The sequence below is a fragment of the Lytechinus pictus genome, chromosome 12, assembly GCF_037042905.1.
Source record: "Lytechinus pictus isolate F3 Inbred chromosome 12, Lp3.0, whole genome shotgun sequence".
NCBI classification, from domain to species: Eukaryota; Metazoa; Echinodermata; class Echinoidea; order Temnopleuroida; family Toxopneustidae; genus Lytechinus; species Lytechinus pictus.
Window position 1 is genome coordinate 18,069,396 of NC_087256.1, and position 16,398 is coordinate 18,085,793.

The window sequence follows — 16,398 nt, forward strand, 5'->3', positions numbered from 1 at the left end:
TTTTGCCTCTACCATTTTTACCTCTGCCATTTTTACCTCTGCCATTTTTGCCTCTGCCATTTTTACCTCTGCCATTTTTACCTCTGCCATTTTTACCTCTGCCATTTTTGCCTCTGCCATTTTTACCTCTGCCATTTTTACCTGGCACCGTCTTCATGCCAGTGCCTGGCTGTAGTCACAAATAGCGAAAGCCGATTCTATTCTCATGCTTGATGGGTATTAATATGATATATGTCCTATTTAGGTATGACATGTTTCTTGAATATTATTTACCTTGTATGTCTTCTTTCAAGTTGTATAGATGGACTTGGGATTGATTTTTTATTACAGGGGGTGCTGAATTAAATGTGACAAGCCAAAAATAAAACATAAATACAGGGGCGGATCCAGCTTTTTATAAAGGGGGGGGTTGGGGTGGTATGCGAGGGAGCGTATATAGCGACCGAGTCCAAGCGAGCGGAGCGAGCGAGGGGGGAGGGTGTGGGAGGGGGGTGTCCCCCCTCCCACAGTAGGGAACATTTTTGAAAATCTGTGTGTGAAAATACATAGAAATAGAATAAAATAAAATTACAAGTTTAAAAAAAAAGATAAGATTTAAAAAAATGGTCCCCGGTTTAGATCCCCCCCTCTAGATCCGCTTCTGAAATAAATACAAGAATGAAATAAGAAATTAATAATAATAATAATTATAAAGGTTTCGCTAAGAATTAAGGCGATTAAATTTCGGCTATTTAGATTTCCTAGGGGGTACATGCTGCCAATTATGCAGGTAAATCGCAGTGGCGTAACTACGGGGGGACATGGGGCACGTGTACCCCCCCCCCCCTCATCGGCTGGCAAAAAAAAACAGGGAAAAGGAGAAAAAAATGAAGAAAGGGAGAGAAACGTAGCGGGAAAGAAAAAATTATTGTTCATTATAATTATAATAATAATAATTATGCCATAAGAAACATTTTTTTCATAACTTTATGAAACAGAATTTGCTCAGAGTCTAGTTCTTTGTGCTCACATTGTCTGTTAAACGATATATGTAATCGTGTTGTACTAAAACCTCCCGTTTTCAAGTCAATATACACCACGATATATTTCCTCGCACTTCGAGTTATCATGTGACATATGCTTCTTTTTCATGACTACTTAAAGTGATTGCCCCATTTTAAGGTCTTAATAGAAAACATTTCCTGTCCGTGCTTACGTTCGCATTATTCGATTAGTAATATATGCCTGCTCTTTATGAATTCCTAAAATCATTCCTACGTTCCCCTTTTATAATCTGAATATCCAAAATTTTCAGCTCACGCTTCGTGCTCGCTTCATTCGGTTAGTGAATTACGTATGGTCTTAGTGAATTCCTACAAACAAGCCTTAGAATGCCCCTCTTCAGGTCTAAAAATTTCCTAAATATTCAGCTCGCGCTTCGCGCTCGCAATATTTGATTAGAGAGATGCATGTGATAATCATGATTACAAAAAGTGCTTCGTGTGTTTAGATGTAATTCTAACAAAATAAGCAGGCATTTGGCACCGTCGCATTAGATGACTATAGTGAGATATGTATACTCTTAACATGCTTAAAGGACAAAAATACAACAAGCATAACATTGAAAATTTCATCAAAATCGGATGTAAAATAAGAAAATATTATTATGACATTTTAAAGTTTCGCTTAATTTCACTCTGAAACAGTTATATGCACATCCTGGCTGGTATGTAAATGAGGAGACTATGACGTCACCCACTCACTATTTCTTTTGTATTTTATTATATGAAATATGAAATATTCTAATTTTCTCCTCACTGTCAAGTGATACAACAATTAATTCTTTCCGGAACATGTGGAATTAGCATTGCTTAATACTATAGTCTATATGGTTCAGTCAAGTTGGTTCTTATTGTCAAATCTATAAAAAATGCAATATTGTATAATTCAAACAATAAAAAACAAAAGAAATAGTGAGTGATGGACATCATCGACCGACTCACCTAGTTGTGCATATCACTGTTTTGTGAAAAATAAGCGAAACTTTAAATTGTCATAACTTTCTTATTTTATATCCGATTTTGATGAAATTTTCAGCACTAAACTAGTTTGATTTTTTCTATTTATTCGAGTCAGCATTTTCCTGGGGTGGACTTAATCTTGAAAAAGTTCAAAATTTTGCTTTGCCTTCTCGTAGATTTTTAGAAATTTTGCCCATTGCATCATGTTGGCGGCTCCTCAAAATTACACTAATGTTGTAGCGCCTACCATCTGTAAATAAATTTATTTTTCCAAATATGAATTATCATTTTGTAGGTATAACCAACTTAGCTTTCTGTCTGCCCGGGCTGCGGTCTGCTGCTCTCATTATAATTGCATGTTTATTTTGTGAGGGTACTGTTTAATGCCATGAAAGATTGCGAAAATAATTGTGGCCGAATATTGTCAGGCCGAGTTAGATGAACTTTGATAGAGCTTCGATGGAAAGATTTAGTCTAATTTCAGTTCATTTTTATACTTGGTGTTTGCAAAGTGGATAGAAATAAAGGAAAAAATTATTATAAATGAAAAAAATATATAAATAGAATACAATTTAATAAATGAAAAAGTATAATTATGTCAAAATTATCTCAAATTCAGAGCAAGCGGTAATTGAAATAAAACAATTTGAAAATTTGACAGAAAGCAAGTCTATATGAACAAAATGATTGGCAGCTGACCTTTGAACTGAGTATTTATAAAGTTGGATTCACTCGGATACGCCCCCGGTACCGAAGAAAAGCTGTGCAAAATGACAGCAATTTCCTCTCATTATCAGACTGTTTAGTGAATGTGTAAATATGTGATGGATTAATCAGGAACATGGCTATCGTGGATTATTATTTTCAAGATGACCTAATGCCTGTTAAGGCATGAAATTACCATTGCAAAAGTCAGTGTTGATATTTGCGGGTCGCTCTCTTGATTCTCTCAATGGACTCCGCACACAATACGGATGAATGAATGAATGAAATAATGAACACGATTATCACCGGCACCAATTCGAAGCGAAGAAGCCACAATGGAACACGGAAGTCGCTAAAGAATCATCTTTAAAATCATGAACAGTGCATTTGTGACTCAACCAAATCCAGATGATTCGTTGTTGAATAATGGAGAGGATCAGCAACCAGGACACCGAGGAAAAAATCAAAATCTAGAACATCTAAATCTTCGAAGTGAGAAGGGGAGCGATGAGAAAACGTTCGCTGCAGCGGCACTCGAGCGGGACGGCGGTGTGATAACCGCCGGGAACTGGCCGCTGTCGGCAAGCGAGGAAATGGGTGTTGTCAACGCAGAGCACCATATACCAGGGGATATTGGGGAGGGAAGGGTTGAATTAGATAATTTAGCAGTGAATTATGAACAAGAAGTGTCCTCAAATGTTGTCAGTGCCAGTGGTGGTAGAGCGTGCGATATTTTATCCAAAGAATTATTGTCCACAAAAAGGAAAAATGGCAATGCAATAAATAATCATATTGGAAGTGGATCAATTATGAATACAGATTCGGTTGTCGTTGAGTCGAGCTCAAGTATGATACCTTCAAACTCTGACGATCAGAATATTTCATCCTCAAGATCAAGGACATTACAGAATGAAAGTATCGACACAAGAACTACATGTAGTACTACTAGTAGTAGTGGAAATCAAAGCGTTGCTTCAACAGACCCAGATCATGGAACCACAATCTCCATGTTTAACCACAGTAGAGGAATAGAAACAGAAGTGATAGTTAACCAACAGAGCAATGGAGATAGAGATTTAAAACAATCGTGCCCTGGAGGTGAAAGAAATCAGGAAGTTACAAATATGCAAATAAGCCATGTTGGAGAAATGACTCTAACAAATAGTAATCCGCCCCAAGATGAAGAGTGTGCAGGAAATGTATCGGAATCAAAAAGTGACTTACAAGTTCACATATCTAGGTCTTCATCTGGTTTGCACAACTCAAATGCGACAGTGGAGGATGATAAACACGATAGTACTGCTTGTGTGGAGAGTGAAAGAAGCAGTCCCAAACAACGTTTCCCTACAATGGAATTAGAGGAAAGTACATCTCCTGCAACCCTTGACGTCACCAGCTCTGAAGAATGGGAGGATGCAAGTTCTGAGCTGACTCCAAGGCCACATTTCTTCATTGAGAACCTTACTGATTTGACTCCAAGTCCAAGCTCACAGCAAGCCTCGCAATCCTCATCATCGTGGTCGAGTCAAAGGACGCTCTCTGTCTCATCGACTCCGGTCGAGGCCGGATCCAGTGCCATCTCAGGGTCGCGTGAAGGTATATCTGAAACAGGAAATGTTGTGTCTGTTAAAGGGCCAGTGATGGCGTCTGTAGTGCCTGATGATAAAAACGATACACCTACAAGGAGTAGGACTAGTACTGCAACAAGTCTTAGCACTGATTTCTCATCCAATATCTCCATAGCAACAGATGATCTGAATGAGGCCATTGCAGACGGTCTTGTTTTAGGGGAAGAGGATGTAGGTTTTGAGGAAGTGAACTTGGAGCATGGAGAGATGGGACATCCTACTGGAGCATCAGTTATAGGCTCAGGAGCCAAACCAAAGAAAAGAGGCCTTGGAGGATTTCTCACTAGGTAAGGAGGAGAAGCTCTTTTTTTTTAATCTGAACATCTCACATCTGGTGTTGTGATCATAACCTTGTTCATTGAATGAGTGAATATTTATAACCAGATATTAAAGTAATTAACAAATTATTCTTGAATTTTCGAGTTCTTAATTTTTCTCTAGATTGTAAATTAATGTTGTATTTTTTTTTATAGTTATTTTTCTTCACTTTATACAGTAAGATGCATTTGTTCTAATATGGGAATTGCACTAGTACAAGGCCTCTTGGCTTTATAAATTATGCAGTTTTCCATTTTGTTTTTATGTTTACTTTTTACTTACATGTATGAATAATTTATTTTCGGTGGAAATCAAATTTAAAAGAAAATTCAGGTGCAGGCACTTCGAAATATATATTACATGTATATAGTCTCATAATTTATTGGATGGTTTAAAAAAGACTCATATACAAACTTGTATGTTGTCATTGTTGTGTCAGGGTATTGTATCTCTTGCCATATGCATGTTGAGTTTCTAGCTCAGTGCTAAAGGGGTTACAGAGGATTTAGAAAGATTATTATCCAATTAAATCATTTGTGCACCAAAAAAGATAACATGTCTGACACAGTCTGACTCTGATCACAGAGAGGGTAGGCCTATGGATTACGGAAAGCAACAAAGAAAGGTAACATGGAGAAAACAACAGTTTTTACATTAAAGGACAAGTCCACCCCAACAAAAAGGTGATTTGAATAATAAGAGAAAAATCCAACAAACATAACACTGAAAATTTCATCAAAATCGGATGTAAAATAAGAAAGTTATGATATTTTAAAGTTTCGCTTAATTTCACAAAACAGTTATATGCACATCCTGGTATGCAAATGAGGAGACTGATGACGTCATCCACTCACTATTTCTTTTGTATTTTATTATGTGAAATATGAAATATTCTAATTTTCTCTATATTGTCAAGGGAAACAACGATTAATTCCTCCCTGAACATGTGGAATTAGCATTGTTTAATGCTATATGGTTCAGTCAAGGTGGTCCTTATCGTCAAATATTTAAAAAAATGAAATATTGTATGATTCAAATAATAAAAAACAAAAGAAATAGTGAGTGATCGACATCATCAGCTGACCCATTTGCATGTCGCTGAGTTTTGGATATCACTGTTTTGTGAAAAATAAGCGAAACTTCAAAATGTCATAACTTTTTTATTTTACATCCGATTTTGATGAAATTTTCAGCATTATGTTTGTTTGATTTTTCCCTATTTATTCAAATCAACATTTTACTGGGGTGGACTTGACCTTTAAAAAAGAGAAGAATTATAATAAAAGGTGAAGGAAAGAAAAAGAAGCAGAGAAAGCATGACGGAGCAATATGCAGAGGAGGATGGAGAGAGGAGAGGGGAGAGAAGCAGAAGAGAAGTAGAAAGAACAGGAATGATTAAAATGTGAATGAATGAACGAATGAAAAGAATAATATATTGAAGCCATGTGAATCCATGTACTTATATTTTTTCAACATTAATCAAATATGGATGGGAGATCCCAAAAAAAAGAATGGGGTCTATAGAGTTTCAGAAATTTATTTTAAACGAAGTCAACCCACCTCATAATAAACTCTTATTCATTATTTAAAGCAGAAAACTGGTAGAACTTGGATGGTCAAAGTTTGAAAGAAAATGAAAAAGATTGAGAATGTTTCGGATGTTTTATGTCCAAATCTATTTGAATGAAATATTGTATTTGTTCCCAAGAACACTTCCAGGCAATGTTCAAAATATGTAACTAGTAATTTGTAATCAAATAAAGGGAAATCCAGATGAATAAAAAAGTGCAAAGCTGCCTCTCTAGGGACAGAGATTGTCTGTTTACAGATAAATCAAAATGGAAAACAAATGTGATCCCACAAGCTGAGTCAAGCTCTTCAAGGCAGTGATCAACATGTAAATATTAATTTGTGAAATCTAAGCAATAGAGAATAGGAAATCCTGATGAAAAATAATTAAAAAAAACTTTCACACTGTACATGTAGCTGCTTCTCTAGGGACAGAGATTTTCTTTTTAGGTATCAAAACAAAAAAATTGAAAATCTGTGTTTTATTCTTTCTGTGTGACAATTCATTGAATTTACTTTTATTCTGTACTTTATGGGTGCACGGGTTCAAGCCTATCTTTCTATGTATCTATCTATCTATATGTATCTATCTACATGTACATGTATGTATGTATGTATGTATGTATGTATCTATCTACATGTATCTATCTATCAGTGTATATCAATTCACCTATCTATTTCTATCTATCTGTCCATCTATCCATTTGTATGTTTGGATGATGGGATCTACATGTATCCATCTATCTGTTTACATGTATCTGTCCCCCTATTAAGCTATATATCAAGTTATCGGTCTTCCTCTCTCTATCTCTCTCTATATCATAAGTCCATCAATATCTTTATCACGTGTGTGATACCTACGGAATAAGACACTCTGTACTCTCTCCTCCCATCCTGCCTCTCTAATTCCCGGTACCATCCCATCTCCTACATTACCAGCATAATGATTGATGAAGATGATCTTCATTTATTGTCTCACCTGCATAGCAGAGTGAGACTATAGGCGCCGCTTTTCCGACGGCGACGGCGGCGGCGGCGTCAACACCAAATCTTAACCTGAGGTTAAGTTTTTGAAATGACAGCATAACTTAGAAAGTATATGGACCTAGTTCATGAAACTTGGCCATAAGGTTAATCAAGTATTACTGAACATCCTGCCTGAGTTTCATGTCACATGACCAAGGTCAAAGGTCATTTAGGGTCAATGAACTTAGACCATGTTGGGGGAATCAACATCAAAATCTTAACCTAAGGTTAAGTTTTTGAAATGTCATCATAACTTAGAAAATATATGGACCTAGTTCATGAAACTTATACATAAGGTTAATCAAGTATCACTGAACATCCTGCATGAGTTTCACGTCACATGACCAAGGTCAAAGGTCATTTAGGGTCAATGAACTTTGGCCGAATTGGGGGTATCTGTTGAATTACCATCATAACTTTGAAAGTTTATGGATCTGATTCATGAAACTTGGACATAATAGTAATCAAGTATTACTGAACATCCTGTGCAAGTTTCAGGTCACATGATCAAGGTCAAAGGTCATTTAGGGTCAATGAACTTTGGCCAAATTGGGGTATTTGTTGAATTACAGCCATAAATTTGAAAGTGTGTTGGTCTAGTTCATAAAACTTGGACATAATAGTAATCAAGTATCACTGAACATCCTGTGCGAGTTTCAGGTCACATGATCAAGGTCAAAGGTCATGTAAGGTCAAAGAACTTTGGCCACGTTGGGGGTATTTGTTGAATTGCCATCATATCTCTATAAGTGTATTGGTCTAGTTCATAAAACGTGGAAATAAGAGTAACCAAGTATCACTGAACATCTTGTGCGAGTTATAGTAGTTTTCAAAATCAGCACTGCTGCTATATTGAATCGCGTGATGCAGGTGAGACGGCCAGAGGCATTCCACTTGTATGGTTATGGCAATCATCTACATTATCATGTCATATCGTGATTATGGTCATCGTGACTAGTGATTCATGACAATGATAATCATCATGATCATCGTGGTTATGATGATGATGATGATTTTGATGATCATCAATATATAAAATGCTAGTATACAGGAAGTGAACCCATGCCTCCAGCTTTGAACGCCGGTGCCTTAACCACTAGACCACAGAGACGGGTGAGTGGTTAGGCGACCCCCGATCCGATGACCGTCAGATAAACAGATTTTCAACACTATACCAAAAATTACCAATTGTAATTTCCTTTGTCGGGTGTAGGTGGGTTTTGAACAATGACAAGCCGCCATGCCTCAGCTGGATCAAAGCTATTGCTTAGATATAGTAGGCCTACATGTACTGTATGGGAGAAATTTACAAATGTGAGAAAAAGTATTTTAAACAACAGCTTTGGCAACTCTTGTATTTAAATATGTGAAAGAAATGAAATTGAACAAAAAAATATAGTACACTTATATACATTTACAATATATGACAAAACCAAATGGTAGTGCCAAGGAGTTACATGTATATGTGCATTATTTGGTAAAGAACAGTTGATGTGTACTGTATTATATTTTCACCCCCTGTATGAAGGTGTACACAATTTTTGAATAAATGTAAATTCTTTCAGTTGGTCCTTTTGACCCATTTGACTTTTCATAGAGTATGAATATTCCTCCAAAACAAACATATTTACTTGTTATTTTTGTTCACACCAGACAGAAGGCACACCAAAGCATACATTTTTACTTGCACATCTGTTGGAAATACTAAATAAAATGTGGCAAGTTAAGTGCTCAATTCACTCCACTCCAGACGGGCACTGTGGTTTCAAATCAATAATGAATTCCATCACAGAGTACAAGACGGATGACGTGTTCATCTGGGAGGGTTATCCTGACTAGCTTACAACCTCACAAATAGTCTGCTCACTAGAAATGACTATGGCAGGCAGTCAATGCCATGTTTAATGTTGTTTGTAATTTGACAAGTTCCAACCTAGAGAAGCAGGGTTACATGTAAAATACATTCAACGTACTGTATTCTGTCTGCCTTGCAGTCGTAGCATTGGTCAAAGCAAGGACTCTATGGCAGGCAGTTAGTGCCATATTGTTCTGTGACATTTTGCCCAGTAATAGTTACATGTAGTAAACCCATAGGCCGGTATTCACAAAGGAGGTTTAGTTTATAGCCTGAGGTACATGCAAATATATTTTTGAATTAGACTGGGTAAATTTTAGACAATGGTCTAAATCTTGGTGCAATTCACCAATGATGGTTTAACTACATGTAATCTTCTGTGAATACTTGCCATAGAGATACATGTATGTACAAATACTAAACTACTGTAAATTTATCCACTTTCACTCCTCAAATTGGCAGCAAATGAAATTTTTACACAGTGTCATACACAACATTTTGAAAAAAATAAAGTATGGATAAAAAGTAAGTAACTTACAATGAAAAAATGCAGGATTTCTAGAGCTCTGCCTATTATGCAATCGTTTATGTTATGAATTTGACATTTCATTACATTCCAAATTTAGAGAGTATAATTGAAAATACATCCGTAGCTTCATGCCTTGAATTTTTAATTTGAGGGAAAATCCACTATCTATCTTGGTGCATACAGCACAAATCTATGGTATGGAAAAAGGTATTACAAATCGCCAAATGAGAGGGGCATTTAGCCCATTCAATAGGGATTCTAGATCATAGCCTTGGAATAATTTAAGCCCTGAATTATGGAAGGAAATTAAAAATGAAAAAAATCATTTATGACAGGTACATAGTATGTAATGCTTGCCAATGCCATACATGTACATGTATTCAGATTCAGTGTGTGCATACATGATGTACATGTATGTAACATGCTTTCCAGTTTCCAATCATCGGGTCAAGACACCATTCTGTAATGGCAGATTGCACACTATACCGCCTCTTACAATCTGAGGCAATCGGTCATCCTGTCCTGGCTGGAAGGTAACTCACTGTTTTCCGCTACCCAGAAATTTATTCACACTCCGGGCTCCAGGGATCATGTAGATGAGGCTCGGTGAAGACATCATTGAACATATGACACAAATGGGTTTTGCAATCATGATGGCTTCATCTGTACCTGTAGATTTTGTGATCGTGTTGTAAATTAATTAATGCTCTGTTATTTACATGTTTTAGATGTGCAGTGTTGATTTCTCTCAGTCATGCCTTAAACATAATATCCTTGTAGGAAAGCATTGTGCCTTTAATGGGTTTACATGTACATGTACTTGGGAAAATTTATTTCAGATACACATGTACATGTACATGTATCAGTTATTTAAATTGGTTTTTTTAATGAGAGATGTGAAATAAATGAAACTGAACTGAAAATCTGAAACAAACAAATACAGTGACTTCAGGCATGGAAGAAATACTTTCTACATGTACATTGAGAAGCAGGTAACTGTAACTGTCGGATAAAACAAGACTTGTTGGATTATACATCTGGTACATGTATAAAGTCCTTTAATGGAGCTGGTGCACAAGGGCGGATCCAGAGGTTATCCGGGGGGGGGGGGGGGGGTGCTTTTTAAACAAAAAAAATGACAAGAAGATAAAGGGGGTCCTCAAAAAAGAAGGGGCACATGCCCCCCCCCCCACCGATGCCTGCTACAAGTACTGAAGTACATATTTAAAACAATACATTGTAAATCTTGATACAAATACAGTCGAACCTGTATTAGTGGCCACCTGTCTATAGTGGCTACCTGCTTTATAGTGGCCACTTTATATTCCCCCACAGGAAAATCATGTGTTGTGGCCACCTGTCTAACGTGGCCAGTGGCCACTCATTTTGCGTCCCTCTATCAATAGCAGACCCTCGTTAGTGGCCATGACAAATGAGCTCCCCGAAACTTTTGACTAGTCTTAACAGTAATTGAATGGCTTGTCTTTGCGCTTGCAGCTGCATCTAAACACCAATCTTACTGAGATTATACAATACCGTTATTGGTCGATTGAAATAGATTCATGATTGCAATATTATATAAAAAAGTGGAAGTTATTATAAACACATACTGTATGTCCAGTACATTGCACAGTATATACAATACATTACTGTCATGGTAATTCAAGATGGCCGCCAACCTGTCTATAGTGGCCACATTTGCCGTTTCCTTTTGATGGCCACCATACACAGGTTTGACTGTACAATTTATCATACTTTAATACATACCTTATGCCAGTAAGGTGGGAAAAACTAGAACTGTACCCCCTCCCCCCCAAAAAAAAAATGAAAGAAAGAAAGAAAGGCCACACGAGTGACACGACACCCCGCAACTTTCTTCATCTCATGTGAATTCTGCAAGCAAATAATTTCTCTCTACAATGTATTTATGCACCTGCATTGTACTCATATTTGTTCGTAAGTAACACGATCTTGACTGATCTTCAAGCATAAAATGAAATTATTTCCTCCATATCTTGAGAGAGTTGAAAAAAAAAATATTCTATACATATACATGTATATCCTTGGAAGAATCAAATTCTATACATGTTTTGTAGGTCTATTGTAGATGGAGAAACTGGACAATATAATCTTTGCTGATTTTATACATCGGACTGCCAGATAAATTGTGATTTTATGGTAGAGTTTAGTATGACCCTTTTTTCCATACAGTCAATCACACAAAAATGTCATATATTTGTTGACATACTATATTTTTACTGGTTTTGCCTGAATATTTGTCTCTTAATGCCCCCATAGGGAGAGGGTGTGTCGATCTGTCAGGGTCTAGACAGATTGAACGTACATGTAGTTCATTTGGCAATAGTTTGAAAAGCATTTGAAAGTCTCACTCTGATCTTTAATGTGATATTGCTTTTGAAAAGTTATGGGGAAATGGAATTGAGTTGAATTTAAGGGTAAAAATTATAAGCTTTAATGCAGTAGACACTTCTGTATGTTTATTTTTTTTAAATTATAAGCTTTAATACATTAGATACTTCTGTATGTGTATTTTTTCACAGATTCTTTTGTTTGATGTACAGTGTAACTTTTTAAAACCCGAATACTCAACTACGTATATATGTGCCTTTAGATAGAACTCCTAGGTATTGCATATTTTTGGTAGGGGGTACATTTTGGTGCTCATATATACATCATGTTTGATGTATCTATTAAAATTTCTGAAAGAAACAACTAAAATCAACTACTCTAAATATTATGAAAAACTCATCAAATTCAACATTTGTTGATCTTTGTAAACTGTTCATCCTGTACTCTACATGTACGTGTACTCACTACTGTATATTTGTCCCTGTAAAAGGTCTGTTTTGCAGTGTACATGTACGGATGACAGATAGGATGTACAGAATATAATACATTCTTGTTTTAATACTTAAACATGATAAAAAAATTGAAATTTAGAAGTAAAACTGTTTGTTTTCCAAATCTATGAATTACATGTACACCATGAATAATTTAATAGAGGAATACATGTATATGATTACACATTTTATGTACTTGCAATGTGAGGTGTACAGTGTACATGTACGTGGGTCATTGTACTTGTGTTGCCATGAAAATCTTGGATCTCGACCTGTGTGGGAACAATAATTCAAAATATTGATTCTTTTTGTGGCTTCACAAGTTTGTATCTCTGCTCGATATATAAAATCACTTCCTGTTTCATATTGTCCCTTGCTCATATCTACACAGGAACATATTCCGGAAATCCCTAGGCAAGTCCTCCCACTCCCCGGGGGCGGAGTCCTCACCCCCTGGCTGGAAGCTCTTCGGGCGTGTCCCTGCCAAGGAGTCCATGCAGAGGGACCACTTGCAGATCTCGGAAGACTTTCAGAAGAGGGGTCAGACACACCCTCCTACAAGCTCGCTGACCTGGAAGAAGCGCCATACCGGTCTCAAAGAGGCGTCCTCCACCACTGCACTCATCCTCGAGAACCGTCCAGAGTAAGTGATTACATGTAGTCGAAAAGAAAATGTCATTTCGTCACTCATTTGTGTACCGGTATATCATGTACATATCAGCAGATTAGGGGATTCCTGCTATCAGGTATCATGGGGATGTCCCCTGAAGGCATTAAAAAATATATATTGCATTTAATGCAAGACGTGGTTTTCACCCAAGTTTGATATGGGGGGGGGGGGAGGTGTGTCATTAGTATTAGTCTTAATAGCAAAATGACAAGTTTGATTATTCATAGTGAAATCACAGTCTTCCATTTAGGCCCATTTCCATTTCATATGCATGATCATTTTCATAAAATCTCAAAATTTCATGTTTGATAGTACAAAACGGGGTAATATATATATATTTTTTGTATCTATAAAATACAGAAGTGTATAAAAATACATGAAATGTGCTAGAACAGAATCATATTGTCTTGTTGGCTCTTTCCAAGTACTAGTATGTACTTTATTTCTGATGCACTTGTATCCTTGATGCATTTTATTGGCTGATGCTCAACACATTTTTGATAGATTGCAGATTTTTTTCTTGATGAGAACAATCTCCTTTTGCACACCTCGTACTGCACGATGCTAAAATTCATGAAATTCACACATTCAAAAGCATCAATATGAGGGGTATTCATACCTGCCCTTTAGGGTAAAACACTTACATGTAATTCAAAAGAACTTGGCATTTATGCTTTTTATATTCAATATCATTTCATGCATTCACACCTACGTAATACATGTTCATGTATCGAAACCAGATAAAGTTCCTGCACAGTAGTTATGAGCTGCAACCAGACTTTCACATTTCTATCTCAACGAATCCAATTTCACCTCAAAATTTCTTATAATTTGCTTTCACATTGCAATTGCTCTCACAACCTATTTATGAGAAATTACTTTGATGGTTCTCATTATTTGAAAAGTGCCTACAAGTCAAATTTATGAGCATTTTATTTTTGGGGTATGACAGTGCTCTACACTGGCAAAATACAATTTTTGCTGATTGGAGTAAAATATTCTGATCAGAGTATTTTTCTGATATTACAGGTGTGAATATGTCTAGTGTAATGATTGAAAATTGCCAGACAACATCTCCATTTGCGAGTGCATGGCTTATAGGGAAAAATAGTGCATTGTGGGTCAGTGAACTAAAACCATTATGATATATGATCAGGGGAAGGGATTACATAATCATATTAAAAGTAGTGAATAATTATTAGATTTAAAGGTATTGTACTGACACCGTAAAGAGTTGGATCGTTACTTGTAATTTGTTAGGTGGTTATTAGGATAAAACCAGTTAATTTACAAATTTTTGATTCATTGCTTTTTCTCTAAAGTTCACTGGTTAGACTTCTTATTTATCTTTTATTTGATTGATTTTTTTCAAATCTAATAACTTTGGCCCTATTGATCATTATCCATATCTAGCGTTTTTAAAAATTATAAAAAGAGTTCACCTCATTGAATCCAGGAGGAGAAGTCACACTAAAAGATGGAAAATGCCCTCTTGAAAATCAATCAGTGGCACTGCGTACATTTATAGATTTAACAAATCTGTTATTTGTTAATTTATTCATATATTCATTTATTCATACATTAATTATTCTTGCAGAAATCTACCAGCCAAGAATCCAGAAGAGGAAGAGAAACACAAAGAGGAATATACCAAGATGTTAAAAGAAGCCAAAAAGAAAGGTAAAACAAAAAGAATATTATTGATATCATCAGAATGAATAGATGTCACTGTCAATAACAATAGTAATAGGCATTTATGTAGTGCCATCAATCTAGAAATAATATATTTTGAGGCGCACTATCATTACCTTGGTTTTAGCTTGAGCAGCCTTCCAGGATCGGTGCATTCAAGAAATGAATCCAGCCGGGTACCCATTCACTTCACCTTGGTTGAGTGCAGCACAATGTGGGTAAATTTCTTGCTGAAGGAAAACACGCCATGGCTGGGATTCGAACCCATGACCCCCTTATTGAAAGATGAGACTCAGAACCACTAGACTACAACAACCCCAGATTATCATATCTGGTTAATATGCAATATATATATGTTAGAAATGATTGTGATGCAACTGATTGTTCACTCTCAGTCTCATTGCACTGCATAGTGTATTAATTTTGTGTGTGTATGAATGTTGGATGTGTGATACTCTTGAAGGGGGTCCCCAGAATTGATACGTGATGAACTTTTTTTGTTCTAATTAAGGTATGACTCAGATAATCAAACTAGATTAACCAATTTCATCCATAAACCACTATGGAACTACATGTATGTGTATGAAATAAAGTCATTTAGAGGGGAAATATACATGTAATAGTAAAGTTGACATTTACATGTGAACTCGAAAAATACTCATAATTATATGCAAGGGCCATACGTATAAAAGAATAGATTAGTAATGGTTTATTGGCAATACATGATTCGCAGCCAGTTGCTGAAATATAAATGTTTACAAAGTATAAGAACATACAAAGATATCATAAAAAGTGTAGATAAATTAAACAATTTAGCATTCAATACATAAATTACACAGAAAGATTAGACAAACGGATCAAATTACATAAGAAGTTCTGAGTGTAAGAACAACCAGACCACAATCCTCTGTGTCTGGTCCTTTAAATTCTGAGATAAGATCCTCATGAAAAAATATGAAATCTAAATTAAATACCGTATGAGAAAAATATGATTTACAAGCTGGAGGGGGGGGGGGTTACAGTAAACTGAAATAACTACTGCAATAGAAAAAATAATATAGGCTAGATTTTTTTTTACAGTAATATGAAACCTTTAATTTATGCAGTGTGCTGGTACATTGCACTCTGTGTATATTTGAAGCTTCATGATTAAATACATGTACCAGCAAAAGTATATGTACCTCAAGACCAACTGACTTCTGTTTGTTTTTTATTATCATTCAACCAACATTTTATGGACACAACTGTAGAAATATGTGGTTTCAGTCAACATTGTGATTGTAGAGCAATCAGTATTTTTATGTTGCTATTAGAGCAACATTAACATGAATCTTTGTGTATTCTCTCTGTGATAAGATTTAATTAACATTAATTTACTTTTATGTTGCTTTTTAATAGAGGAACATTAACATGAATATTTGTGTGTACAATCTCTCATTTTGATGAGGATAATTTTCTTCACAAGTTCTTGGGATAGAATACTCTTTAATACTGCTTGCTTCACCCCAAAGCAGTAGTACTATGCAAGTAATTTTGTCAAAGCAC

General features: G+C 35.9%; 1 protein-coding gene across 2 annotated transcripts; it reads left to right on the plus strand.

The window, feature by feature from the left end:
• The first annotated feature begins 2,692 nt into the window (after window positions 1-2,692).
• Window positions 2,693-16,398, plus strand: LOC129273629 (serine-rich adhesin for platelets-like). 2 transcript variants are annotated; one of them, XM_054910693.2, is made up of 3 exons: window positions 2,693-4,620; window positions 12,883-13,134; window positions 14,759-16,398. In XM_054910693.2, exons 1-3 carry the CDS (start codon window positions 3,080-3,082, stop codon window positions 14,877-14,879), a joined length of 1,914 nt encoding a protein of 637 aa, XP_054766668.2. In that variant the 5' UTR covers window positions 2,693-3,079; the 3' UTR covers window positions 14,880-16,398. The 2 variants fall into 2 exon arrangements, 1 of the variants encoding a protein (XP_054766668.2); XR_010295314.1 differs by lacking the exons at window positions 12,883-13,134; window positions 14,759-16,398 and adding an exon at window positions 5,919-6,240 and having other exon boundaries at window positions 2,722-5,316.

What these genes read in the sequence shown, in the direction of transcription:
- LOC129273629 (XM_054910693.2), top strand. Translation starts at nt 3,080, where the DNA reads ATGAACAGTGCATTTGTGACTCAACCAAATCCAGATGATTCGTTGTTG. An exon ending in CTTGGAGGATTTCTCACTAG is followed by an intron (nt 4,621 to 12,882) that starts GTAAGGAGGAGA and finishes ATATCTACACAG; the next exon opens with GAACATATTCCGGAAATCCC. An exon ending in ATCCTCGAGAACCGTCCAGA is followed by an intron (nt 13,135 to 14,758) that starts GTAAGTGATTAC and finishes TTATTCTTGCAG; the next exon opens with AAATCTACCAGCCAAGAATC.